The 27,535-nt window shown below is 47.3% G+C and overlaps 2 protein-coding genes across 2 annotated transcripts in view; one reads left to right on the top strand and one right to left on the bottom strand.

Moving 5' to 3' along the window:
• CACNA2D4 (calcium voltage-gated channel auxiliary subunit alpha2delta 4) overlaps positions 1–27,535 on the top strand; it is a 57,003-nt gene that overhangs the window by 19,825 nt on the left and 9,643 nt on the right. The window contains exon 26 of the mRNA XM_053464369.1: positions 2,341–2,421. Within this exon, the coding sequence (XP_053320344.1) occupies positions 2,341–2,421 (81 nt within the window). The remainder of the gene's footprint in view (positions 1–2,340; positions 2,422–27,535) is intronic.
• Positions 7,730–25,850, bottom strand: LRTM2 (leucine rich repeats and transmembrane domains 2). Its single transcript, XM_053464368.1, has 4 exons — positions 25,557–25,850; positions 16,106–16,249; positions 8,808–9,398; positions 7,730–8,305 (listed from the first exon to the last, which is right to left on the bottom strand). The coding sequence occupies exons 2-4, from the start codon at positions 16,152–16,154 to the stop codon at positions 7,875–7,877; spliced, it is 1,071 nt and encodes a 356-aa protein (XP_053320343.1). The 5' UTR covers positions 16,155–16,249; positions 25,557–25,850; the 3' UTR covers positions 7,730–7,874.

The raw sequence follows: 27,535 nt of genomic DNA, 5'->3' as shown, positions 1-27,535 counted from the left end.
CCTCCTGCTATCCTTCCGTCTTGCAGATCATAATCCCGGCGGCAGCGACATCGCTGAGCCCCCTGTCCAGCCACGTGGCGCGGATGAGCAGATTCCTGAGGGTATCTCCGCAGGACCTTGTGTGCTTGGGTCGAATGACCAGATGCTTCGCACGGCATCTTAGTCATTCAGACATAGCACTGCCATCTTCACAGCACCGTCCCCTGTGCCATGCATAACTCATACACCCTCCACAATGGTGTTGTCTTCATGCCACAGCCTAGCCGGCTGCCATCACGGCATTATGGCATGGAGTCACATGATACCCACTCATTGATGGTCCCATGCAACAACATTCATTCTCTCCATTAAGGACAGTCATGGCCAGTGCTTAATTAGAATCCTCAATCAGTTGGTCCTTGAGTAGACACTTCATACTGGTTCCCTGAGACCATTCATTGGTATAATTTAGAGTTGACTTGGAGGGGCTGTGTAATATACATTATCACGTTCTGTTTTGCTCTTTTATTGTTGTTTTTTTCATGACAATTCCGGGTTGTCTCTTGTTGGCTACATTTTTGTGCAGCCAAACCATGAGGTTCCACCAAGACGATGAGTCAGGTTGATGTTGATCTCAGGTTCTAGATTCTGAGGATTACTGTCATTCTGCCCAAGTTGGACCCAAGACCAACGTTTTGATGAATTAAAACACAAATTCAGACCGATCGACCAGGGCCTTCCTTAATAAATCTAGACCCAAACCCAGTTATCACAGATCCAACCACCCTGTTCCTTACAAAGACCACTAGGGATAGTGGCCCCTCACTCCACAACCAGCTCTCCCTCAACTCATCGACCCATCTCAGACGTAAACCATTCTCGTTCCAGAATCCACCGAGATGTTCCAGGTCCCACCATCTTCCTGCCCTCTTTATGGTTTAATCGTTGAGGGAGGTGGAAAGGTCTCTGGGTCTTTGATGTCCTCAATGACCCTTATCATCTAATACGAAGTTGGGCAGCTTGAAGATCTTTGGCTATTGTTTGAGTACAGCTTTCGTTAAATACTCCGTTTTTAGATCTGGATGATGAGGACTGTAGTCAGCCGGGGGCCAGCAGATTTCCCATCCTCGTCTCTGGCGGGTGATATTACTCACCGTGAGAATTCTGACTCATTCCTCTTCGTTAGACGTATTTGAAAAGTCATCAAACCGGCTTCAGATGACAGCATTGTTTCCGCGCGTTGCATTAATTAGCAGTCTGTTGTGTTTCCAGAAGGCTTTCTTTCGAGCCGCATAAATCCGTTTTTGGTTATGTCACAGCGGGGAGAATCAGCGAGTCACAGATTCGCGGTCTGAAGCAATTCTGCTTGTCATCAAGTCTCATTGTCATCAAGTTTTATATTTGAAGGAAACGCGTTTCCGTAAATACAATGCAAGTCTTTTTAATCGGTCGCCGTCAACCAGTTGTCAGTCTGTCTGCTGTCGAGATGTGAAACAAATAGGAGACCGAAAAGAAACCAAGTCGTTTTAATAGCGTCTGCTCTTATATGCGAATGAATGATCTCCCTAGCAGCTCATTTGCATATGAGGCTGCATGGTTGGTGCCATTGACATGATACGCTCCCCATTCTTGCCGTCTACATATCTCATTAGCATTTGGCAAACAGGTTATATAGATGAATATTCTTTCCAAACTCGAGTATGACGCCGGCACTATCATGTGTGTCATTAATAAAACATGCCATACATGTAATGACCATTCATTCTTCATCTCATACAATTAACCCCTTTTATACAGTATGCCACCACAGTACTGTATAACCTACTCACGTAGAGTCCAACAGAAGACCATGTCCTGCCATCCAATCTCAACTTCTTCAATGTCTAATAGTTTCATTCCTTCCAGATTTAAGGTTTGAGGGTCTGCACTAAGAGGAGAAATGTAGTATTAACGCCGAGTCTTCCATCTTTTGTTGGGTAGTGTTGGGTTTTGAGGTCGATCACAAAAGACCCAACTGGTGTGGCGTTGGGTGGCCAGTCTTTCCAAGGTTGCTGTGGTTTGAAGAACGTAATCAGAGTATTCCTTATGTTGGAGATTTGGAATAATCCAAAAAAAACTATTCATAAATTTGGGGTCACTCAGCTGTAAGTAGGGCGAGCCGGTAGGTAGATAACCCCCCCCTTTTAGGCACTTTCCACCCTCTTCCCAGCTTCCCAAGATTCTTTAAAGAGATTCCTCCATATTTAACCAATTCCACTTTCCTGAATAAATGATAAAAATCTAGAATATTAGGTAAGGGGGTACGTGTCCCCAGCGCGGGGTGATATGCCAATAAGTAACGACGACCCTTTGTATTTGCAGAAGGAGGTCAGAGGCCGGAAGTGGTGACCGTCAGCACCGCCATATCTGTTTCCGTGGACGGCAAGACGGCCATCGCGGCAGGTAGGCCACCGTGTTATAAAACTTTGAGCAATTCCCTTAAACGTGATTGTTTTTTTACCGTGGAAGATTGTTTTATTATGGCTTATAACCTCTGGTTTTCATACATTTTATCTGTCCGGTTATGTCTGCGAGACGATAACGGGAAACATATGATCGTGGGGTTCCCTTGTAGCCACGCGTGTCCCGGGGGGCTAGCGTCCCGCGGGATTGTGACACATTGACAGACAGAACGCGTGTTACGATATGTTACGGAGCAGAGGACCTGTCACATCGCGTGAATGCTGATAAACCTCTCGGTACTCTGGCTTCCAGGTTCTACTGTTTTTTAATCCAGCGGCGAGACCAATAATTGTCAAACAAAAGGCAGCGCCACATACCGAAAGCTTTTGTTGCCATAGAAGGTTTTTTTTTCTGCTTTTTTCAGGAATTTTTTCTGCTGTTATCGCTACGGCGGATTTAAATATCAAACCAGGTCTCAGTGATCTAATGAAAGCGAGTTTCTTTAATGCAGGACTCGACAAACTTATGTAAGCCGGACAGATAAATCTGGTACCTAATATCTAAACACGCTACAGTTCGAAAGTTTGGGGTCATTTAAAAATGTCCTCGTTTTTGAAAGAAAACATGAAATGGGTCAGAAATCCAGCACAGACGGGGTTAATGTTGTAAATGACTATTTTAACTGGAATAGGCTGATTTTCAATGGAATCTCTTCATAGGCGTACAGAGGCCCTTTATCACTCCCATCACTCCTGTGCTCCAATGGCCCTTTATCACTCCCATCACTCCTGTGATCCAATGGCCCTTTATCACTCCCATCACTCCTGTGTTCCAATGGCCCTTTATCACTCCCATCACTCCTGTGCTCCAATGGCACGTTGTGTTCGCTGATCCAAGTTTAAGTTTAAAAGGATAATTGATGGTTAGAAAACCCTTTTGTAATTATGTTACAGCCAGAAATGTCCTCGTTTTCCATGAAAACAGCTGAGTGACCCCAAACTTTTGGACCCCACTATCTCTTGTAACTGGATACATTACTGTTGTAACTCTTTCTGCTGTTCATCGTTACAGACCCCCATACATGACTCTGTTGCCCTGACAGTACCAGCGTATTGCGTTTCCGCAGAGTATTCTTGTAATACCCCTTTTGTTTCGGAATATGTTGGTGGGTTTCCCAGAAAGCGCTTCTTTGATTGCCATGGCCCTGATGCTGCGGCTTAGGGGGCCGGTGCGCTGAGTGTCTGGGTGTGGGGTTCCTCGCCGGGCACGTGGAGCAGATGCGATGGCTTCTTGTTGGCTGCCGGCTCTGCTGTCGCATCCCATCAGAGTCGCGAGTCCCGTGTGGGCTCAGAGCCGCTTTCTGCTGAATGTCAGGAATGGGAATCAGAGGTTATTTTCTAGGCCAACTAGAACTCCTAGGTGTCCTGATGTCTGTGTATTAGGAGAGGTGAGAGGTAGGTGTCCTGATCTCTGTGTATTAGGAGGAGGGTGAGGGGTAGGGGTCCTGATGTCTGTGTATTAGGAGGGGAGAGGTAGGGGTCTTGTTGTCTGTGTATTAGGAGGGGTGAGAGGTAGGGGTCCTGATGTCTGTGTATTAGGAGGTGAGAGGTAGGGGTCTTGTTGTCTGTGTATTAGGAGGGGTGAGAGGTAGGGGTCCTGATGTCACACTCACCTGTCTGCAGGTATGTTCCAGATACACGGAATTCCATCATAGAACGTTCCATTGAATACATTCTGTGGATCAGATCCTCCTCTCTCTCCTGCTTTATTACTCACCATCACACAGTGGGATCCCCCACGAGTCCCCCTCGTTTCATTGCGCAGCTGAAGTGGGGCAGTCTGGGGGTTGCCATGGCAATGGGCATTTTCTTGCACCTTCTGTCTGAGTCACTTAACCAGCCGGATGAAAAGCCGCTACAGTTTTCATGACTGCCAGCATTAACCTCTTCACTGCTGTCTGTATGACAGTTATACCCTCGCTGTATGTCGGCAGCAAACAACGTCATTCCGGCTCAGGCCGCTACCGGCCCTCGGTGTCTGAAGTACCTACCGATAATATAAATAGGACACAAACAGAAAAAAAATGGTGTGAGTTCCCCTTTAACACTCACTTGCATACTCGGGAAGTTGGTATGACCTCATGACTACACTCCAGTGACATCATTCTGTGCTAACGTTGCAGGACTTTTGGAATATGTATTTGAGAATAACTAGGTCTGCCCAGGAACATGCCACGTTTTCTAAACCAGTTTTATTTTGGCTTTTCTGCATAAAAATCTTACTTTTTTATTATTTTCAATTGAAAATGTACATGAAATCGTCACGAAACATTCGGTGCTTGAGAAAAGGTGCGTCATCATGGTGTAAATTGTCTGATGCTTGCGCCGCTCTGTATTACGTAGCAGAGCTGATTTTATTCAAACCTCTTAAATTTTTTCGGAACGCTCGACGACCTCCCCAGCTGAGTAAGCTGGCGGATTCTGGGTTGCCGTGGAGACAAGGATGCGCCGTCGAGTTGATCGTCGGGACTCGCCGCCTGAGCGTTTAATCTTCTGTATAATCCCCCATCTGTTCCTTCCTGGTGGAAAGGGGGTCTTAACTGCGTGAACACGACTTCCTTATCGTTCCCACAGGCTGTGTGCTGTCTGTGTGCTGAGAGTCCACGTCGGACTCGTCTTACATCTCCCGCGAGTCTCGCCCACATCCGAAAAACAGCCGAAAGCGGGGCTTTGAGCCTCGTGGAAAGTTGTGCAGAAAACAAATCACGACTTCTCACGCGAGCGAAGCCTGAAGCACTTTATCGCGCCGACATGTCTGATATCATACCTCCCAAGTGTCCTGGTTTTTGCTGGGCCCTTCCAATTTTCAGGCACTGTCCCAGTTAGTGGGGGTCATGGGTAGCTTGGGTAGCTGATCTTCCTTGGCCACCCCAGGGAGCTGTAGAGTCAATGGAGGTCCGGTTAGGGACCCTCTGCCCTGCCTTCTCCCACCTTAGGTCCCTCCGTTCCCTGCCTCTATCCGCCCCTCCAGCAGAGGTCTCCCAATTTATCGGAAGGTCTAATATTTGCGTCTAGAATGCCTTGGACTTCACTTGAGTCCTAGACTTACTCCTTCCGTTTAATCTTGACCCCACCTGGAAAACGTTCCTAGAGTAGAGCTCTCATCAATCCTGTTCCGATGCCCACAAGTCCTCCGATCAGCGTAGGCGCCTACGGCGGTGGTGAGTACACACTCGCTGGGTCTTTGTTGGACAGTAAACATACACCAAAACTTATCAGCGAGTCTTATTTTCCACCAAAGGCTTTGCGGTCTCAGTTTGGTTGGATTTATAGTTTGTATCGGTGAAAACGTTCAAGGAAGACTCTAGTCCCCGAAATTGTATGTTTTTTATGTATGTTGGAGTTCACTTTTCTTGGACTTCTGTGGTTTTTGGAGTTAGAAAATTAGGCTTCTGACTCATTCAAGTCCTTCAGACTGCCTCCACCGGGAAGCATTAGCGTGTATATTTCTTTCACACGCTCAGCGCCACTCCTTTTGAAGTCACTGCCGGTCCCATGTATGGAGATAAGCTGCTAGTCCTATTTATTTTTAAAGTCCTTTGACTTTAAAGGGTGTTTTACTGAGCATGTGCAAGAAGTGTACCGAGGTATGCTTCCTGCTTTCAGGAGTGGAAGCTGTGGGAGGAGTTTAGCGAGTTAAATATTTTATTAATGGTGCCCCGATACAAAGAGTCCGTGCTCTAATTTATCTGCCGTAAAGTGCTCTGTACTCTGCGCAGAATCGACTCCAATATAGGCATCTAGCATTAAAATAGTTCTCCAAGATAAAAAAAAAAAAGGCATTATAGCCCCCAAACCCGTGAAAACCGTCAGCACGACCGTGTACAGAAATACAATCTTTATTAGAAGTCTGAATCTCCGGCCCAGAATGTCCCATATAACTCCGCTGTTACATCAAAAGCTCCCCGCGTTATAAATGAGTACAGAGCATCTCTCACAATGCATGGATACCACACCCCTCCCGGGGGGCAGATAGAGTCAGGGGCATTAAGTATTATCCATATTACGAGTGAATGTTGCTAATGGTTCCTCTGGATTTCCAGCTTCTACTCCCATCATGCTCAACCTGCTGATTTGTACATTGCGCTTGGGCTTCACGAGCCGTGTCTCCCTGAGAGTGGCCTGAAAGTGGAGCAGTCAGTATGAATACTGATTTTGTTTCCATGGTGATTGCGCCACATTTAGAACTTTGTCTCCAAATGGAATCATAGAATTGAGACCAGTTTTCCTAACCTCCTGCCGCAAAGACCAGCCCGTCCCTGCCCGTCCCTCCCCGTCCCTCCCCGTCCTACGTGGAGCGTTTCAAGGCGACAGTTCGGATACACTCCTTATCGCTTCTTCCGACACAGAAACACACGTCTGGCCTGTAAATAAATATATTTCTCTTAAAGTATTCGGCTTTATATATATATATATACATACATATATCTGCTTTAACCGTTTCAACACCAGATCGGGCAACCAACATCAGCACTGCAAAGGTTAAAAAAAATAGTCGTAAATAAATAGAACATAAATAATATTATAATGATACACCGATAATTCCAGAGATGTGTCGTGTGTGTGTGCAGTCACATTATTGCGGCATCTCTGTTAGGGGTTAATAAGTCCTGTGGCGTTGATGTCCAAGGGGATGCCCCCGGGGGGGGTTAAATACCAGAAATCTAAAAGTCTCTGTGAGTGAGTGACGCGTGATCGTCACCGGAAGAGTCCGTCTGCGGAGCGGAATTCCGCTTTTCGGGTAACAGACCCGATCTGACATCGTGTGCTTATATTCCGTGTTTTTTAACAGGGTCCTGAGTCGGGGGATAAGTGCTAAAGTCGGATAATTCCTATTTACAGCATGGTTTATAAAATGGGGGGGTTACGTCTATGACTCCCGTGAGAAAAACACTGTATGTATCGCTGACTGTGCATTGTGGGAGTTGTAGTTCCACGTGGAGGGCCACCCGTTACCTACATTTAATGACAAAAGATTTATAACTATTTCCATTTCTGAAATGTGCAAACCTAAAAAGTGCCTTTTTTTAAAAAAACTTTTTCAAAGGGTCCTGTTAACAAACGTTAACCCTTTCTTGCATCAGCAGCCAGTACTTGGCTCAGGAGTGCCTGCGTTATGCCGTTAGTAAAGGACTTCATCACAGGTCCCCCCAAAAAATAGTAACCTTTTTTCAATCTTTTTTACTTTTTTTTGATCATCTTCCACAACGTAGTTCAGTTGCTCGGAATTCAGTCCAAGGAACTCGGTGTGGCGTAGAAGGCTGGGTGCTTTTGTTTATTGCAAACACTAGAATTTGCTAGAATATATATATTTTTGATCCCCGTGCGGTGATGTTGGAGGGGGTCACAGAGGACCACGCGCGTTATATATTGGGGGTACATAACAAATTGCCCTCATGCAACAGATGAGATTTGCCTTTGTTCCTCTTGTTCCCCCTCAGTGTCCCCCATCAATGGCTGTCTCTTTTTGAGCTCTCGGTGGTACTTGGCCATAAGCGAGGCGTAAATGCATCCGTAAGCCGCCGCCACTACCATCATAATGCAGACCACACCACAGACTACTCCGGCGATGATCACGGTGCCGATGGCGCGCCGAACGCTAGCAGGCCGATACCGCTGCTTCTGTGGGCAGTCTGGACTGGGTTCTGGCTCCGAGGGGGCGGGGCTATCCTTGGTGCAGGGCGGAACTGGCCTATCAGCAGGGCCAGAGCTGTTTTCATCCTCCAGTTGGGAGCAATAACTGAACATCTCCATGGGAACCATGCGTATGTCTCTCCCACGCAGCTCCTTGGGGAGAGTGCACTGTAATTCATCTATCTTACCGCCTGCGGGGGGACAAAAACGAGAGGACATGGGTCAAAAAGCCGTGCGGTGTTACCCAATCATACAGGGCTCACCCCTCCGGTCTTCTAACGATCTGCATATCACCCAACCTTTAAAATGACCAAAAGGGGCACTTTTAATTCAGGTGGGGTGTGATCTGGGGTAGGGGCAGCTTTACTGACCCTTCTTTAGCATACAATTTAACATATAAACCCATTCAGGCTGGGGGAAGGAGTTTCCCTTGCACTTACAAGTAGTTCCTGCGTAACTGAAACTTATTTTCAAGAAAACCTTCTTTAACAAAAACCCTCCTTTCCAGGCAGCCATATGCATATTTCAATTCTTTCACTGTATTATAACCCTACCACTTCTGCTGGGAGGTTCTTCCACTTATGTACCACGCTCTCGGTAAAGTAAAATGTCCTGACATTACACCTAAGCCTCTGACCCTCTACACCCTAAGCACAGGCGGCTTCCCGTAGCGTTAGCGTCAAAGTATCTCACCTCTGTAAGAGAACCACTCCATCCAGTGTTTGAAGTCCCGCAGTTTGCAGTCGCATTCCCAAGGATTGTCGCCCAACTGAATGTTCTCCAGGCTACTCAGAGGCTCAAAAGTCATCCTGTCCAAATTCTGTAAGCGGTTGGAACGTAAGGACAGCCAGTGTAGCCCCAGCAGCTCATCAAAAAGTCCAGCAGGCAGCTGAGAGAGGCCGTTGAGAGACAGGTCCAACCTACGTAGAAGGTGCAATCCTTGGAAGAAGTCTCGGTCCAGGCTACGGATGCTGTTATTTCTCAGGCGTACCTCTGTGAGGTTGCCCGTGTCTCCGAAGAGCTGCGAAGGGAGCTGGTCTAGGAAGTTGTTGGAGAGGTCCAGGCGGTGGAGCGAGCTCAGGTTGGAAAAGGATCCTCCTGGTAGAAAACCAAGACGGTTGTTGAGGAGCAGAAGGATCCGGGTGTCCTGGGGGATATCGGGCGGTACGGACGTGAGACCTCTTCCGCTGCAGTCCACTTCAAGGCTTCTGGCGTTGCATGTACAAGACGTGGGGCAGGAGAAGACCGTAGAAGCGGTGCAAATGGATAACCAGCAGGCAAGGACTGCGGGGCAAGAAGACAAGAAAATTAATGGTAGCCAGATAAGAGTGAAGACAACGTAGTAGATTCGTGTTTTTGGAGATGCAGAAGACGGATGAAGGAAGAAAGTAAAATAAAGGGGAGAAGGGAGGAAAACACAAAAAACGGCACAGGGAGGGTTAAACTAGCAGAATCGGCGGGCACTGTGAAGCAGGGGTCATATGGATGAGGTGGTACCAGACAGATAAAAAGACACAATAAAAGGTGAAGAGGGATGGGGTTGGCACAAAATTAAAAACCCCGCATGGATTTATTTATTGATCCAAGACTCAGAACCCAAAATAAATAGTGATTCGGCCAAAATCCTAAATTCCGTAGACACCGCTGTGTCCTGCGTATCCCGAGCCCCCTGAATCCCGGATCGTTATACTCTGTGTGCCCCCGGCTTTTTCCAGCTCGTCTGTTTATTCGTTTCTCTGATGTTCTAATCGATGCGCTCGCCTGCCGCAAATTCCGGAGCAGCTGTACGGTAACGTCGTTAAATTACCAAGCGCTCTGTAATGTTCCTCTTTCCATCAAGATGTTCTTCTGTTACATTATACTAAAGAACGATTCCAAGTCAAGCATTCTGCTTCCCCAACAGCAAACGGGATCGATGACACGCGTGACTTTCACCGCACCGCACCTTGCTCTGCTACATTAACGTCTTAACCGGCAAAGTTCCGGTAGGTTCTTGGATAGCCTTCCAATTAGGCTACCATCGTAAACTTGCCCCGAGAACAATTTTGATAAAGAACCCTAAAGTTGGGTGAATGTTATTAAAAATTTGAAAATTTTTCATCCGCCAATCACCTCTGGTCTTTGACGTGACCCAAAATCAGTTCAGATGAGGCTACTGTGTGGACAGCGCCTTTGAAGGTATTTGCCCGGGGCAATTATTGTTGTTATATCAATCAATCAATTATATAATGATTTATTGCTACCTATATTTCTCTGTGATATAAGTCCTTCCATAGCTCCTTTCTTCTTCATTAACCCTTACAGCAAACCCTATTAGAGGGTGTGGTTAGGGGTGTGGCTGGGGCTTTAATGTGACTTTGTAATCTTTTGATATATACGGAGAAAGCATTTTGAGTGAGAATAATGTGTTTTAGTCACATTTATAAACGAATTCCCTGCTTTTTATGTACGTTATTATGTTGTTTAGGGCTGCAGGACACTATGGAGAAACAGACACTGATGATACAGTGCTAGAATAATGAGAGGAGAGCTGTGCCAGGAACTGCAGCCCCCCGTTGGGCAATCTGGAGGGTCTTCTGGCAGCAGATGGCAGGGGCGAGATAAGACGTCGCCAGTTCATTGGGAGTCAGACATGTATAATTTAAGCCCTATAAGCAGATGAAAGCGGATCTGTGCATATGATATGAGCACCCGATCCCCCTCTGCCTGCCCTTTAAATAATTCACAGGGTGATAACTGAAGCCGGACGCGTGCGATGAGACTTAGTCAGTAGCGGGGAGCATGGTGGGGGGACCCTCGACTTTCTAAAGGTACAGCTTTAAGAAAAAAAGGCATCAAAGGGCGGATAAACGGGACTCGAGCTGGACAGCACAAAGTGATTTGGGTCCCAGACCAAAATTGTGGGTTAAAGTTACTGCTTATATTAATCGAATTCATTGTCTTTGGGAAAACTAAAAGATAAAAAAAAGTTTTTCTGCCTTTTTAACTCCGAGATCCTGTATCTGCGCGTTAATATCTTTACGTTCTAAAGTAGAACACGGGGCAGCCAATAGGCGATGAGCATGGCGCTGATCCACATGCTGATTGGCTGCATTCTGCTATACGGAGTTTCTGAAATGATGGGATCGATGCATCATAGACCGAGGTCCATGGAGACGTTTGTAAGATGAGAGCTCCAGTGTACGTTATGGAGGACAATCTCAGACCTTCCAGCAGAAGCCTTCTAGGGTTGGCCCCTCATAAGGCAGAGTTATTAACTTTTTAGTGAGTAGTTAGTAATTTTATTGGAAATATCCAAATATCTACCACTCGGTGTTCTGTCCGGGGGTTACCGAAAAAGACCGTTGTGTTTTAAGCTGCTTGACTTATGACATTATGATGGTCCAAGCCCAGCGAGGTTCTGCTGTAGGATAGTCCTTCAAGGTCTCCTAGCCTGTTGAATTAGACATTATTCAGGGTCATCTCAGCCCCTCTTGTTGGAGAGATGGCTCTTCATAGTGAATTAAGGGAGTGCAAGCTCTTCTGGCAAATAAACCACAGAATGTTGTGCCGTTGACGAGAGATTGTAATCACACATTGGCTGCGCTCGCTTGGACGCATCTGTCTCTTGGTAGTAGGACAGTCCTTCTTTGGGGCCCAGATCTCTCTTTCCCTTTTTCCTCCCCTGTGTTCCCGTGTTTGTGGGGTATGAGGGTATCGCAGCGCTGTGTATAGGAACACGTAGAATGCGTGCAGTTTCAATCGTTCTGCGTGTCTCTTTTCTCTAAGAACTTTCCCCGTTGCGTTGGAAAGCGGATGTTGGCGGGCTTCATAAATCTTTCATTAGATAAATGATTGGATGTTTCTTTTTAATGCTTCGTTTCCCCCGGGGGCGGCTGGTAAATAGATCTGATTTAAGGGGGGGGGCGCTCTTGAATGAATGCTGATTTTAATTTGAACGTCATAGAGTCCTAGAAGAACCCAATAAGCCGTTACTCTGATGAATGAGACGTTTACCTTTACATAACGGGGTCTGCGTATTACAGCAGCCCCCGCCAACCTGCCTGTTGGTAAACTGTACTTTTGTAAGACCCTCTTTCAAGCGGCCGACTAATTCTAACATCTGAGGAAGAGACCTCTGAGGTCCTGGAAGCTTATGTTACTCTGTGTCTTTTTCTGCAATAAAATGTATCCATTTCAACAGAAGACACCAAGGTCTGATACAATCATATAAAGAATCATATCAGCCCCCCGCCCCTCCTCTTCCTTGCCTGAACCAATCAACAACAATCAGCAGCTTAACAATAAGGCAGGGATACCCTAATGGGGAGGAATAATCACGTAGATCCTGAGAACAGGAAGATAAGATCGCTGCCCTCCCGGTAGACACGTAGATACTTGAACATCTCTGTGTAACACGATGTAAATCTGTTTATTCCACGTGGTGCCGGGCAGGACTTTCGTTGTGTCTGAGACAATATGGCCGAAGCGACAAGCGTATTGTCATTTAAATGAAGGTTGCGCCGTGTGAGAAAGCCGCGCATGCTGCTTTGTGTCGGGAATATTTACGCCGTAATGTCTATCGGCCGCGCGGCTGGAGTGTTGCCTTTGGCACCGAGCGATGCTGCATCGTCTCTGCATGTTAATGATGTCGTCCGCGCCGTGTCTTTCCGATACCGTCACGTGGATTCAAACCCCGGCAAACGTCCATCACAAGAAGACTGATGAGGCCATTCGTGCGACACGGGGTCTTCTGCTCTAGTATTATCTTTACGCCCTTGTAAATACCCCCCCCCCCCACCGACCTGTCCAAAAATGTCTCTCTCTTCGGCAATTTAGGGGAAGAAAGAATCTAATCAGTGCGCAGAGCCTGGGAACAATTAGGCTGCCTTGGCACCTAGGGGTCTCTGAGCTCTGGGGGTCTTGAACACTGTATTTTACTACATTGGCATCAGATTATAAATTAGTCACACTAGGCAAGTGCCTAGGGGTCCGTGAGCATTGGGGGTCCCCTGAGCTATAGGGTGGTCAGGACGAAGAAAGAGAGGAGATGGGCTCCTTGTTTTGTGTGTGCTTGTGTGTGTATGTATGTCCGCATGTGAGGGCTTAAGGGACCCAGAGGGTCCTAATTCGGCACTAAATGATCCAAGCCTTCATCCTAGAGGTAGAACCCTGATATAGCGATGAGGCGCGTCTTGCAGCCCCCCTCTGTCCTTGGGGTGCATTAAGAATGCCTGCATCGGAATAGTGACATCAACAATTTGGTTGACTCCGAGCCATTCCAGGTGATCTTTCTCCTGTCTGGCACACGCCGGGTTAATAGCGAGAATAAGCTTTTTTTGAGAATACTCCCAGAACGCAGTGGGTGATTTATAACCCAATTATCCTAATGTACGGGCGCCTCGGAACCGTCTCGTAGGTGAAGGAACGAGAGGAGAAACGATTCTCGTTACACGGCTTTTTAATTTGGAGAGCGACGCGGCGGAAGGCTTCATTTTAACAGAGAGCGACGCGCTGTAGAGCAATGCGGTCTCCCCCCGGCCCCCGCTCTCTTAATGAGTGTTATTAGATGGATAATGAAACACGTGGCAGGAACAGATAGCAACACAGAATCTCCTAAATAATGCTCCTGGGTTAAACATGTGCTGGAGTGAAGAGTAATAGTAATGGATAGATGGTCAGATACACGCATTTACACATACACACTGCCCATACACACACATACACACGCAAACACACTGCTCTTACAAACACCTGCCCATACACACACATACACACACACGCAAACACACTGCTCTGACAAACACCTGCCCATACACACACACGCAAACACACTGCTCTGACAAATACCTGCCCATACACACACATACATACATACACACGCAAACACACTGCTCTGACAAATACCTGCCCATACACGCATACATACACACGCAAACACACTGCCCTTACAAATAACTGCCCATACACACATACACACTGCCCTTACAAATACCTGCCCATACACACATACACACACACGCAAACACACTGCACTGACAAATACCTGCCCATACACACACATACATACATACACACACACGCAAACACACTGCACTGACAAATACCTGCCCATACACACACATACATATATACATACACACGCAAACACACTGCCCTTACAAATACCTGCCCATACACACATACACACACACACGCAAACACACTGCTCTGACAAATACCTGCCCATACACGCATACATACACACGCAAACACCCTGCCCTTACAAATACCTGCCCATACACACACATACATACATACATACATACACACGCAAACACACTGCACTGACAAATACCTGCCCATACACACATACATACGCATATAACACAGTGACATACTAGCTTACTTGCTCTTAGACACACTTGGCCCTAACATACAAACCCTTTTTAGAACACAAACATACTCTCTCTCCCATTGTTTATCTCTCCCTATTTCACGTATTTCTTATTATCTCTCCCCCTTTCTCCCTCTACTTTTTTTTGTTTAAGTCCCGTAGTGGGAGCGAGAGCAAGAGATTGAGGAGCCTATCCCATGCATGTTTAAATTCACTCTCTGTATTGACCTCTACCACTTCTGCTGGGAGGCTGCTCCACGTACCTACCACACTCTCGGAAAACTAATTCAGAAAACGGATTTGTTTGAGCAAAAATAAGACCATGCTCTGTGTTGTTATAATGGCGGCAGGGACCAATACACTGCCCCAATGTTATCTACAACGCCTACAATTCCCCCAATGCAGGAAGCGGCAAAGACAGCGTGTGATCTGCCTCGTGATATGAGAAGAGCAGGTTTCTTTTTTCACAAATAGATAAAAGCGTTTGGAGAAGGCAAGCGGAGCCGCATTGTCCGCAGCTGTGGCAGTGAACTGACGAGGGCGCTCGGGTGCAGCCAGCAGTGAGCACGTCGGGGGGGGGGCTGTTGTACATGCAGGTTTTTATTCTACTTAGTACTGTACGGTTTTAACGTCTATTTCAATGATGAAGAACCAAGAGGCGATCATCTAAAACTAGAGGGTCAGACGCTTAGGTGGAACGGTAGGAAGACTGACTGAGAGGGTGGTAGATAAGTGGAACAGCTTCCCGGCAGAAGCAGTAGAGGCTAACACGCTTTTCTGCTTATACCCCAGTAACCACCACCCCCCGGGAGATGCTCGCAAAATATCTGCTCTTGAAAATTTTCTAAAAAAAAATGGTAAAGAAAATGATTCAAACCCCCCATTCACTCCATTAAAATGTAAAAAGGCTTTTTATTGGACTAATTTACACTTTTACAGAGAGCCCGGGGGAGAATCGTACCTTCTGTACATAACTGCCCCCCCCCCCGTGACTCTGTTTATAGGCGCTTTCCCGTTATTTAATACGTTAAGATTTCAGATACGCAGCGTGGAGAGTCAGGGCGACGCGGATTTAACCCGATTCCCATCGGCAGCCGGATTCCATTGCCTGAGATGTATTTCCCGTAATTCAATACAGATGCGTTTTATCCCAGGTAATAGAATTTTCCGTGGTGGGTGATATGGTCAGCCGGGGCGTTCAGACCCACCGGCAACATAACGATCAAAATGCGAAACCAGACTAAAGTTTAGGTCGATTCGGTTCACATTCACACATCGGCTCGCCCAGCTACACATTGCTTTTGCTCTGCGACTGTCTCTGCTGGGAAGCTGCCACACGTAGCCACTACTCCTATGATAAGGACATATTTCTACCTGCATTCCATAAAAGCCAAGTTTATATGAACTAATATTCTTTTAGAGCCAATAAAACCTTAATCTTGGCCACAAAAGACCCCCGGGGGTTCACATGGCATTAAGTTAAACATGCTGATATTTATTGCCCCCTGCCAGTGCGTTACTAGAAATTAAACAACATTGGCAATGAATTCACTTTATCTAAATCACCAGAATTCAGATGAAATCCCATGCGCGGCGGCACTCGGGAGTTGTAGGATTTAAAGGGTTAACTACTTACAGGGTCCGTGCGCCCATCTGTGGGGGAAGTGTTTGCGTGTCCCACGCATCCTCGCTCACGCCGTGCGCCGGGACGGATCACTCACTTCACATCGGTCGGCTCGTGGAGGACGCTGCCCGGGGGTCCTGCGGGATGCAGCCGGCCCTGTGGGGGGGGGGGAGACACACAAGGCTGTCAGTGCGCTGGTTCTTGTTACAGCAGAATTCAGGTGAGCTCACCTGCCCGCAAGCCCCTCCCCCTCCCATTCCCGTGCTTCGGGAGAGTCGGGCTGTCTGCCAAGCAGCTGCAGGGCACAGAGCAAACATTTAAACACACATCAGACGCTTTGTTTTTAATGCGCTGGATTATTCTGTTCCCTGTTTTTCCGTTATTTATTTGCGCAGGTTTCGTGTTCTTTATTTTTATTATTATTTTTGGCCTGAAAGTTTCCTACTTTATTGTATTTTATAAGAAATGCTTTTATAATATAAAAAAAATGTGGCCCAACTTACAATGCGATATGAAAGGCCAAACCTAGTAAGGTTCCCCTGATAATAAGGTTCCCACTTTGGCTCGCCCTGTATAATGTATACTTTAATCAGAGTTCTCCATAATATCAGCTGTTCTTGATGTAGAAAGTCCTGAGGTCCTTGGACAGGAGTCTAAAATTGACCCCCGATTCTGTACGCATACCTGGGGGGTCTCCGGGCGAAGCTCTGCTTTCTCGGGTCTCCGGGTAATTTTCTCCTTTCTCCAGAGAAAACAGGTCAACACCACTCCCTGCCCACTACCCCCACTACTCTCAGCTCAGCCCCAAGGACAGCCAGCCCTGCCTCCACCCAAAGCCAGAGCGACGGAAAACCCACCCTAGGAAGTTCCCACGTACGGCTTTAGGGCCAGCGGCCTGCCGCTGCGTGAATCCAGCCGACGGGGCGACGCTATGGGACAGAACCTGCTGCACGGGAGGCAATAAGGCGAGGCGGAAGGCATCTTCGGTCACCGGCCCACCGGCCGTTTGCCAGTTTTGACCCTGCCGAGCTTAGCGCTTCGTAATGCATAGTGAAGTCTATAGGTGCCACCACCTCAGTTGCAAGCAGACCTTTAACATTAACCTTCCCTTAGGGTTATTCAGAACCCAGCTAATAGCTGTTGAAACAGTTAAAGGGACGGCATATGTCTGAGCAGACTTAACCCTTTCAGGATGTTCGTATATTTTAGCTCTCCTAAAATCCAGATAAGTGACCACGATGAGTTCATTTCAAAGCCATTTGACCCTCTGGTGTCTGATAAGAGAGATGGAAAGAGAAGCTTCCTGCGTAAATCGGCCACCCGATACGCGGTGAAATCCGAACCAACGGTTGGTGGCGGTGAGGCCGATGTTTCCGTATCACGATAAGAGACTTAAGCTCTGGAAATGGTTCGGTTGGTTAATGACCAGGAACGGCCATCATTTCATTGTCTTTACCCTAGAAAATTCCGTCCTTACGTAAGTGATTCCGGAACAAAAAGTTCACCGTGACAACCAATGGAATCCTGCTGCTCTTTGAACCATTCCATTGGTTGCTATGGTGATAAGAGTTTTATTAAAACATGTCAGCGCCATCACTTTTTTAGCTAAATGTCTGACAATCAAGTATGGCGGAAATGGTAGGAAGCTTGATTGACGGCATTTGGGCAGTAACTAAAATCTCATAGGCGGAGTGATAACTTGGCGGTAATGGCGGTATCAAACGGAGTCCATGAGGGCCACAATATCCCATGATCCCTTTAGGAAGAATTTGCGTGCTCCAGGTATAACCCAGAGTCTCCTGGTGAAGACCAACTTCCCTGAGTCTCCGGGTCCGTTTTTCCTTTTTCTTTCTGCCCGCTCTCTAAAACCTATCCCTCCCACTCCCCACCCACTAAAAGAAGTCTGGACCTTCAAAGCCCCGCTCCTGGAGTGGACGTAGAGCTCGGGGAAGTTCCCAGGTATGACCATTCCAATGGAACCCTCCAATTTACCAAAGCAGGAAGTTGTAACTCACTTCCTGTGGTCTAAGCGCACTTTTACTATCGAGCGGGATTGTTCCTCCGCAAAGTTATTCAAAAAAAGAAAAAGAGGACCGAGCCACGGCTCCTAAAAACGTGTGGCTCTTGAAGCCCGGGGCTATCATGGATCCCTTTTGACACAACCTGGCTCCTAGGTGCTATATAAACATCTCATCAATTGTGTTGATATTTAAGTAGTTAATGTGTTTAGTTTTTTTCTCATTGTTTTCCTTTAATGTTCCGTTTTAATGGTTTAAATATTCCGACAGCGGGAAATCTTGTTGACGTTCTTTTATTGTTTTTTACATTTGACAGCCGCCCGGGGCCCCTTTTGGCGGGCTCTGTACACGGGATGCTCCGGGGCCCCTTGCGGCGGGCTCTGTACACGGGATGCCCGGGGCCCCTTTTGGCGGGCTCTGTACACGGGATGCCCGGGGCCCCTTTTGGCGGGCTCTGTACACGGGATGCCCCGGGCCCCAGAGAAGGCAGAGCTTGGCATACAGGATTTGTTTTCTTTACGATGTCTGCCACTCGGGGTCTAATCAGAGGAGGCATCATAGAATTTCACCTATGTATTTTTTTCTTCCTTTGAAATCATAGTATGATGTCATACCCACCATGACATCACAGGATATGCTTTCTTCTTTTACCATTTTAGGAGTTGTGACATTGGCCAGGGCAGTAGGCAGCCAGGAGCAAATTCAGTACTTTTCTCTTTCCTTATTTGAGGGCAATTGATCTATTTTGGTCACTCGCCCCATTTTGGTCACTGGCCCCGCTAAGCTGTCCCTCTTTTGCGGGCAATAGGGCTTTTGCAGCAGTGACCTCATGCGCTCATGGTGGCCTCCTCGTATGATGTCATTTTGAAGCAATGTGACATCATATCACCGCGTGGCCCTCTGGCATGGACTTCTGAATATTGTTGCAGGACCCTTTTATATTTATGTTTTTTTTTGTTTAAATGAAGCCATTTTCTAGAAGAGGAGGGCGGCAGTTTGAGGTCTATTTTCAGCGGACATGTTTTTAACGTGGGCGACGCGCTGGGGCAATCCTCTAACGGGGAATGGATTTATCGTAATCCAACAGCTTTTTTTGAGGAGTCTTGGACAGTATCGCTGCTTTTAAATCCTACTTTAACCCCTCTTCTCTCCATCTGCTGTCTCAAGCTGCCCCCTCCGCTGATGCTGCTTCCCACCGTGATGCACTCCCAACCATCCATTTATTCCCCGCACACCAAACATCTCATCGCGTTCCCTCAACATCACGAGACAAGAGGCATCTGATTTAAGGTCACTGCGGGGACCTGTGGTGGTTCGGAGGCTCGGAGATATTGGCAAAGCGTCACCCTGCCGCCGCCACGCCGCGGGTCACGCCGTCCCTCGTCCTACCGCGCAGTCCGCCCCGCCAGGGCAAAGATGACCTACATTACGCAGGCGACCTGCAGGCGCAACTCGATGAAACCAATTAGCAAAACCCTCACGCGCACAGACCTCGCTCGGGCACTCACTCGCTGCTTGTCACAGATTACAGCGATGATTAAACGTTCGGCATCACAACCCAGGATAACATCCGAGATCCGTGCGCAGAAGACATTGACGTCATTTATATAAGAGGAGCACCTATAGCAGCACAACCCCCCCCCCATTGCTTTACGATGACTACCCGGGGTGGGGAGTCCCTCCGGAGTGACCCCTGAACGTACACTGGAACTTGACCACCCTAATCAAACATTAACCCGTTGGTACCCAATGGTTTGGTTGTAGTTTTGGTTGTAGTTATGGTGGCAGGCATATAGTTCTAAATGTCACCTGAATTCAAGCAGAGATTTCAAGTGTGAAAAAAGCACCACGCAGGTGTACTTCGGACACAAGAGAAAAAAGTCTAGCCTGAAAGGCTTACAGTCTCAAAGAGAAGAGTGACGTAGGCACGTGCAACGATTAAGTCACAAATTAGATAGACATTTTTGTTGTGGTCTAAAACCCATTCGGCCCCCATCTAGTCTCCCGTGCTGCAAAGACTCAAACCTTAATCAGTCGTCAGCTCTCGTCTTAGATTCAGGAGCCATATGCCTGCCCCATGCATGTTTAAATCCCCTCGCTGTATTACCCCCTACCATTTCTGCTGGGAGGCTGTTCCACTTATCTACCACCCTCTCAGTAAACTTTCCTTACATGATATCTAAGCTTCTGACCCTCTAGTTTTAGATTTTGTCCGCTTGTTCTGTAGAGGTCTTGTTATACCCGCTCCCAGTAAAATTAAATTACAAGCAAAACACTTAAAATAATAACAATAATAATAATAATGATGATGATAACAATAATAATGATAATAATAATGATCATAATAATAATAATGATAATAATAATGATGCTGATAATAATAATAGTACGTCTCGTGTTATGTATCGTTTCTGGTGGCTGTACGGCGATGGATGTGGAATTACCTGATTCCGGGGGTCTCTTTATGGTGTTTATGTGCTGTCGCCGGTAGCGGCCCCTGCTCTGGTGTCTCCTCTGGAGGTCTGGGTCTGTCCTAAAGACCCTGGGAGCGCGTGACTGAGGTGGGTGGGTGAACGGACCACCCTCTGTCGGCGCAGGTTTAATTTCCTGCCGGGGGTATAATCTCTTGGCAAAATACGGCTCAAATCTTAATCTGTCCTTCTCATTTCACAGAAGGGTGGGGGGGTCTCAATGCCCCCTAATCTGCCAAGGGGAAAGGTGCAGGCGTAACTCTTGCTGCGCCAGGGTAACATGGGTAGGGAGAGGGTATATGCCCCCAAGCCTGTGTATTAGGAGGGGATAAGAGGCAGGTGCAGCCCCAGGAGGTGGCCCGCTGTGGCTTTAGTGCCTTGGTGTCTTTATCTCTGTGTGTTGATGTGAAAGGTTGGTGTCCTGATATCCGAATGATGGGGGTTGGAGTCCTATTTCCAGATTACGCGTTCCATTGTATTTTCTAATTGTGTGCGTGTCCATGTATGTGAGTGTGTGTAAATGTCCATGTATGTAAGTGTGAGTGTGTATGCGAGTGTGCGTGAGTGTCCATGTATGTAAGTGTGAGTGTCTGTGTATGCGAGTGTGCGTGAGTGTCCATGTATGTAAGTGTGAGTGTCTGTGTATGCGAGTGTGCGTGTCCGTGTATTTGAGTGTGCGTGTCCGTGAGTGTCCATGTATGTGAGTGTGCGTGTCCGTGTATGTGAGTGTGTGTAAATGTCCATGTAAGCGAGTGTGCGTGAGTGTCCATGTATGCAGATCTCCTGCACGTATATGTAACCCAAATACATTCAACATACTGCAGTGTTTTATATCTTCCAAGTGTCCCTGTTTTAGTAGAGACAGTCCCTCTGTTAGACCCAAATCCTCCCTCTCTCCTCTACTCTTCTCTACAGCCCTAAAAGCCCCGATCATGTGTTTAGAAACTGCAGGAAATTGGTTTTTCAATTAAACTCTGAGAGAAAAAAACCATGGATTCCCACCAGTCAGTTTATTTTATGAAAAACCTACCTTTCAAAATAACGTTAGTGATGGGGAAAAAAAATGTAATTTAATTTGTTTTTCTCTCACGATATTTATTTCAGATTTCCTTTATATATTTAATACATTCCTACACTATATAAATGCGTGGGGGGGAGGTCCTGAGGAATCCCCCCATCCCTTTACTAGGTCTGTAACATGCATTAAAGTGCCTGTGATGGTTGGCGAGTCCCTAATGTCTACGACCCAAACCCTCTTGGGCTATGGAAGGAAAAAAAAAACCCTTTCATCTGGCACTCGAAGGGTTAAAGCCGTGATCTCGAAGGCAGTCATTTCCAGCGCTCTGCTGCGTTAGGAATTGTCTCTGCTGCCTCGGTGGTGAAAAGCAACGTAATTCCCCTATACTTTACGGAACAAATGACTTTTATTGAGCCAAACCCCTTTTCCTCTCCATCCTTTCATCTCCGGATCTCCCCAATCAGCCTTCCACGCTCTCCCTCCCTCGCTCCTCCGCGCTGGACCCTCTTTTTTTTTTTTTTTTTCTCTTTGGGCAATACTTCTATTTAATGAATAGAATGTCCCCGATTCCGAGGGATAATTTAATCTGCATAAACAGCTCGCGGGGCCGGGACCGAAATCTGATTTCAAAGATGCCCTGCGGAGCTTACGCTCTTATTTCAGTGCCAAGCGCAAGGGCAATAACGTGACATTCCCGATGACTTTAATGAAGAGTTACAGGGAGGGCTACGCCAAAAATCACCGTCCATTCATCCAGGACGCTGCCGATAGCCGTGGCTTCTGTCGGCTGTCCTGAATTGGCTCCGTATTCATATAACTCGCCAACAGCTACAATGTTTCCGCCGAGGAACCTGCCCGGTGTGCTCACCAGCTTTATGTCATGGCGTAACCCTGCCCAGTTCTCTTAGGTGCCTATGATGTCATACCAGGCCCCACCTATAGGTCAGGACTGCACATCAAGACTCCAAACCTCCAATCTTAAGTCACCCAATTTAGTTATGATGTAGGTTATGCCTCTGGGTGCCATGCTTGATGTATATTTCTATTAGCGTTTCTAATTAAAAGAACGTTCCAGAACATTCACATGCATTTTCATTTTAGCGTGTGGATCTGCAGCTTCTCCGTAAAGTAAATTATTTTCTTTTTTAAACCTTTTTAAAGAAAGTAGTACTTTTAATTTGCATTCTTCATTCATAATTCTTCATTCATAAGTATTATTCATTCATTCTTCTTTGATGAGGCTGCTTGGGACATTAACCCGTCTCTTTAAAGATCTCTGTATGTGTATATATATATAGATATGTGTGTATACATATGATGTGGGAAGGCGTGCTGCAGTGGGATTTGGTGGCGAAGTGTGGGATTTAGGTTGAAAGAAGAAAAACACTATGAATTAACGGCAGTTTTATCTGCGTGGGAATGAAGTATTAACTGTTCACAAATCCCGTCCTGCCGTTAGAAAGACTGCTGTTTTCACAGGAGCTGTGAGGCTACAGGGGTGGGGGAGATGTTACCGACAGAAATATCCACTGCGGTCTATTCTGGGGAGTGCGGGATGATGGAATCAGGACATCACGGGTTTAATGACGGGACGCACCAAAGGAGCGAGAGGATAAGCTGCGCCGTTTATCGATAGCATCTTGGTTTCTATAGAAACGATTAATGGATTGGATGGGTGGCATTTAACAAAGGATAAAAGGGGTTAAAGTTACAGTTCCACCTTCTGAATTCCAACTGCAAAGCCCATCTCCCCCCCCCAAAAATAATTCTTTAACCTTTTTTGGGGGGGGGGCTTATTCATAATATTTCAGGGAATGCTTATTTGTCATGTGACACAAAAAAACAAATCAGATCTTCCAAGTTTAGTTCCTCAACATTCTAGTATGAGTTTTAGCTTTGCCGATGAGGTGGTTTGCAGCACCTTCCTTCCAAGTCTTCTGAGGGCCGCATCTTCTAGGGGCTCCATGAAGAGGGACCCTCCGAAGTCCAAAAGGCTCAGCCCACCACCCCCACCAAAAAAAAATCAGATCTTCCAATTGGTTGAAACTCTATTCAAAACCACAAAAAACACCAAAAATGTGCCAAGTGAAACGCGTGGGGTGCCACTCCTGGCCCCGGCCCATGGTTGGTGTCATAAACGTTATCCTCCACCCATCAGCCTTAGCAATAGGAGTGAATTCAAAAAAAATGTCAAAATCCCTGCTTGAATGCAGGTCTGTTAAGTGTATCATTCAATACACAAAGAAGATGTCTCATTAACCCTTTCCAAATACGGTCGTAGACCTGCGTGTAACACATTACGCGTGACGCATAAAGGTACCCCAAGCGCGATGCATTGTGGCCAGTTCCCAACACGTATGTTTGACACACGTAGATGGTTCAAATCCAGCATTCATGCAATTTGAGCGTGAATGTAACACGTTACGGGTGATGCAGAAAGCTAACAAGAGGGCATGAAAACCACATAGGGTTAATTTTGTCCGATTTTTGGCCTGCGCTGCTTTATATGAGGTGACTGTCCGTCCGTCCTTTCATTCACAAATTATTTTTATTGCTTATTGTTTTATATAGCGCCATCCTATTGCGTAGCGATGTACAAATCTACTTTTTTGACAAGAATGTCGCATTCCGGAAATCTTTTGGCTTTTCTACTTTTGCACAATCCCAGTTTTGCTCTTTTCCTCCCTGTTTTTGCCTCCGTCACCCACTCAGGCTATAGAAATAAAATATAATAATAATAATAACCAGCGCTCATTAAAGGAGATACGGCTTTCAGTCACCGAGGGGGACAGGTTTTGAGGATGCGCTCGGTCATTTCCTGGCAGCTGTGTCCCTGCTCACTGCTCATTAGATCCTTACCACTAACATTAATGGAATTTATCCCCCCCGACCACCTGAGTAACACAGAAGGTTCCGGTAATCACTCTTATCCATTCCAATAGATACTCTGTGTCTGCAACGACCCCTACATCACTCGCTCGGTCTGTACCGTTATATATACTCCAAGCACCGTCATCCTGATGGGAGTTATGATGCATCGACTCGATGCCACTTGTAGGGTCTTTGGAACAAATCACCCCCACTTGGCTCCGTATACAGCGGCCATGCCTGGGTCGGGGTCTTCTGGACGTCTCTCTGACCCTACGTGAGTTTATCCCTCCAAGGCTCTCGTTGGGGGTCCGCGGCAGAACGCCACTAGTGAGGAAGCCCAACTTTTAAGTCCTATCTTTGTAAACAACCCAGATGTTCCTCGGTCTGTTTTTGGTTTACCCCCCCCACCTCTATGGCTATTTCTGGCTGAGGGTGTTGGTAGTTGCAGTCCAACAACCGATAAAGCAAAGCAGGAGGGCCAACCCGCATCTGTAGCGGTGAATGCTGCTTGCGTACAGGTGATTGGGGGTCCGCGGCCTCGTTAATTGCCTCTTAATGAAACCCAGAGCCTCGTTTCCCCGTAACGACGAATACGGCAGAGATAGACTGTCTGTGAGATCAGGACTGGCCGTTAAATCACGGCTCGGACGCACATACCAGCTGCGTGTAAATCTACATATGTGCATGGAGCACTTTCCAAGCGCCCGTAAACATCACGCAGAACGCGTTAGATTGTAAGCTCTTCAGGAGACTTGCTGCTGATTTGCGTTTATTCTGCGTCGTGATACTAAATGACCGGATAACATTCAGTTCTCTCATCCTGTTGCATCCTTCAACCTACTGGAATAAAGAGCCCCCTAATTGTTGAGGGGTCTCTGGATTGCCATAAAGCCCCCCTGCCCCCCACCCGTGGTGGTAACAGCTTCTAACTTCAATCACAGGATTCAATCAATGTCATACATGTTACTGGGCAACATACTGACCCCATCTCCCCTATGTCTGCCGTCATTTAACCCCCACCTGGCTCTGCAGGGCCCCCCCCACCACCGTCACCTTCGGCCAGATGCCCCCCTTCCCCTTCTTACCTTGTCCTTTGGGAACGAGGGACAGAAGACCCTCCGACTCACAGACAGAAGGATGGAGAGATGATCAGGACCCCCAGTGAGTTCAGGCATCGAGCCCCCCTACAATCAAGCATTTCACCCCGATGATGCCAGGGGAGGACGGAGCCCGCTGCTGCTTCGATGGCTGTTCCCCTGAGGGGTGGGGGGAAGAGGAATAAAAAAAAATGGTGGTGGGGGGGATCGAGGTGGGCAATGAAAAGGAGAGAGAGCGGAGGGAGAGACTCGCAGCCTGACACCGTCCGCAAATGGTAAAGGAAGAGAGAGAGGGAAGGGGAGAGCAGACGGAGGAAGGGAGAGAGAGAGAGGGAAGCCCGTGGAAAGAGAGTAGGAGTGATGGAGAGACTGCGTGCGGTGACAGGCGCTGCTCGAGAGGAGAGCAGGCAGCGGGGAACCTTCTGTTTACGCACATCGACACTCAGCGCCGTGCAAGCACACGTACGGACACACACATGCCCGCCGGGAAAAGGTGTGCAGACACGTATGTAGCATTCATGCGCAACATGCACAACTGCCGTACCCGCAGCTTTACAGAGCAGCGCGGAGCCCCTGTGTACCGTCTTCCTGCTTATCCACAAAAAAAAATACACGCGCAGATGGCATCGCTGGCACGCGCTGCCCTGTATCCACACACAGTGACACAGAGAAATACACGCCGTGTGCCAAAGTGTAACGGGCGCGCAGTCGCACGCGCGTGTACACACACATGCCTGTAAACTCCAATCCATTCACACAAATATTATAATGCACGCTAACATGGAACCCGCCGGCAGATCGGCCCCATTCGGCCCCCGTCTAGTCCGCCCGTATCTCCTGCTGTAAATACCTTAATCGGTCGTTGGCCTTGTCTCAGATTCAGGAGCCGTATGCCGATCCCATGTATATCCCTTACTGTATTAGCCTCTACCACTTCTGCAGAGAGGCTGTTCCACTTCTCTACCACCATCTCAATGAAGTAAAACTTCCTTAAATGCCACGGTGTGCTGCATGCAAGCATGAAAAGGACAAATCACGCAGAACCCACGCAGCCATATGATTGCCATACGTAAGGGTTCCGTTGTCATGCAGTCACATAGGAAGATCTCATTGTACAGCGCTGTGGAATATGATGCCGCTATATATATATATGAATAATACTCGTGGAACGCCGGCCCGGGGCTGTTTTTATGTCCTGGGGCCACACGCCGGATTTAATTAGTTGACTATCCCGTCGCTCAGTCTGGGCATCCCGAAATCACATCACCCCCCCCCCGTCTTAACCCCTCATCTCCCTCATGTGTTTTTGTGTTACTATTTCTCCGTTTCTGCCTCTGCCCTCCCCCCGCCTGTCTTTCTTCTGTTTGTCGTGGCATGTACGTGGCATTATTATTGTACGGGGGGCCGCCTTCTGCCTGTCACCCCCCCCTGTAATTACCCTGGCACTGCCAGCCCTCATTACCCATCTGTTAGTACAATAGGATCTGCCTCCCACCTCTGCCCAATCCCCGCGCAGTGATTAGAAGCGCGGCTCGGGGGTCCGAAGACCCCAGCTTGGAGCTGATACTATTCATTAGGGAAGGATATAGGAACCAGCAGCATCGGATACGTTTATTAAAGGGCAACCTGCGCGGGTGCCGTCCTGTATGTCCCGTATGGCCAAAGGGGGGGCTGTTATTTTAGAGGTATGGATGGGGGGACTACGGAACCTGCTGGTAGCTACTTGTGCAAGTAACACACTTAGGAAGAGTACTATTATCATGTTTTGCTTTATATAGCGCCATCACAATCCGTGGCGCTGTGCCTGCGTTTGTGTCACATGATAATTAGGCGTTCCCATAAAAAAAAAATGAAAATAATTTTTCTAAAGTCACCTTCGGTAGAGCTGGTGGAACAGCACCTTTAATTTTAGCTCTGTCACCAGAAACAAACCTCGCGTTAATAATTAAGAGAGAGAGAGAGAGAGA

This window comes from Spea bombifrons, chromosome 4, assembly GCF_027358695.1.
Source record: "Spea bombifrons isolate aSpeBom1 chromosome 4, aSpeBom1.2.pri, whole genome shotgun sequence".
Taxonomy (NCBI): Eukaryota; Metazoa; Chordata; class Amphibia; order Anura; family Pelobatidae; genus Spea; species Spea bombifrons.
Note: the sequence above shows the minus strand (reverse complement) of the source record. Positions and strands in the feature narration are given on the sequence as shown.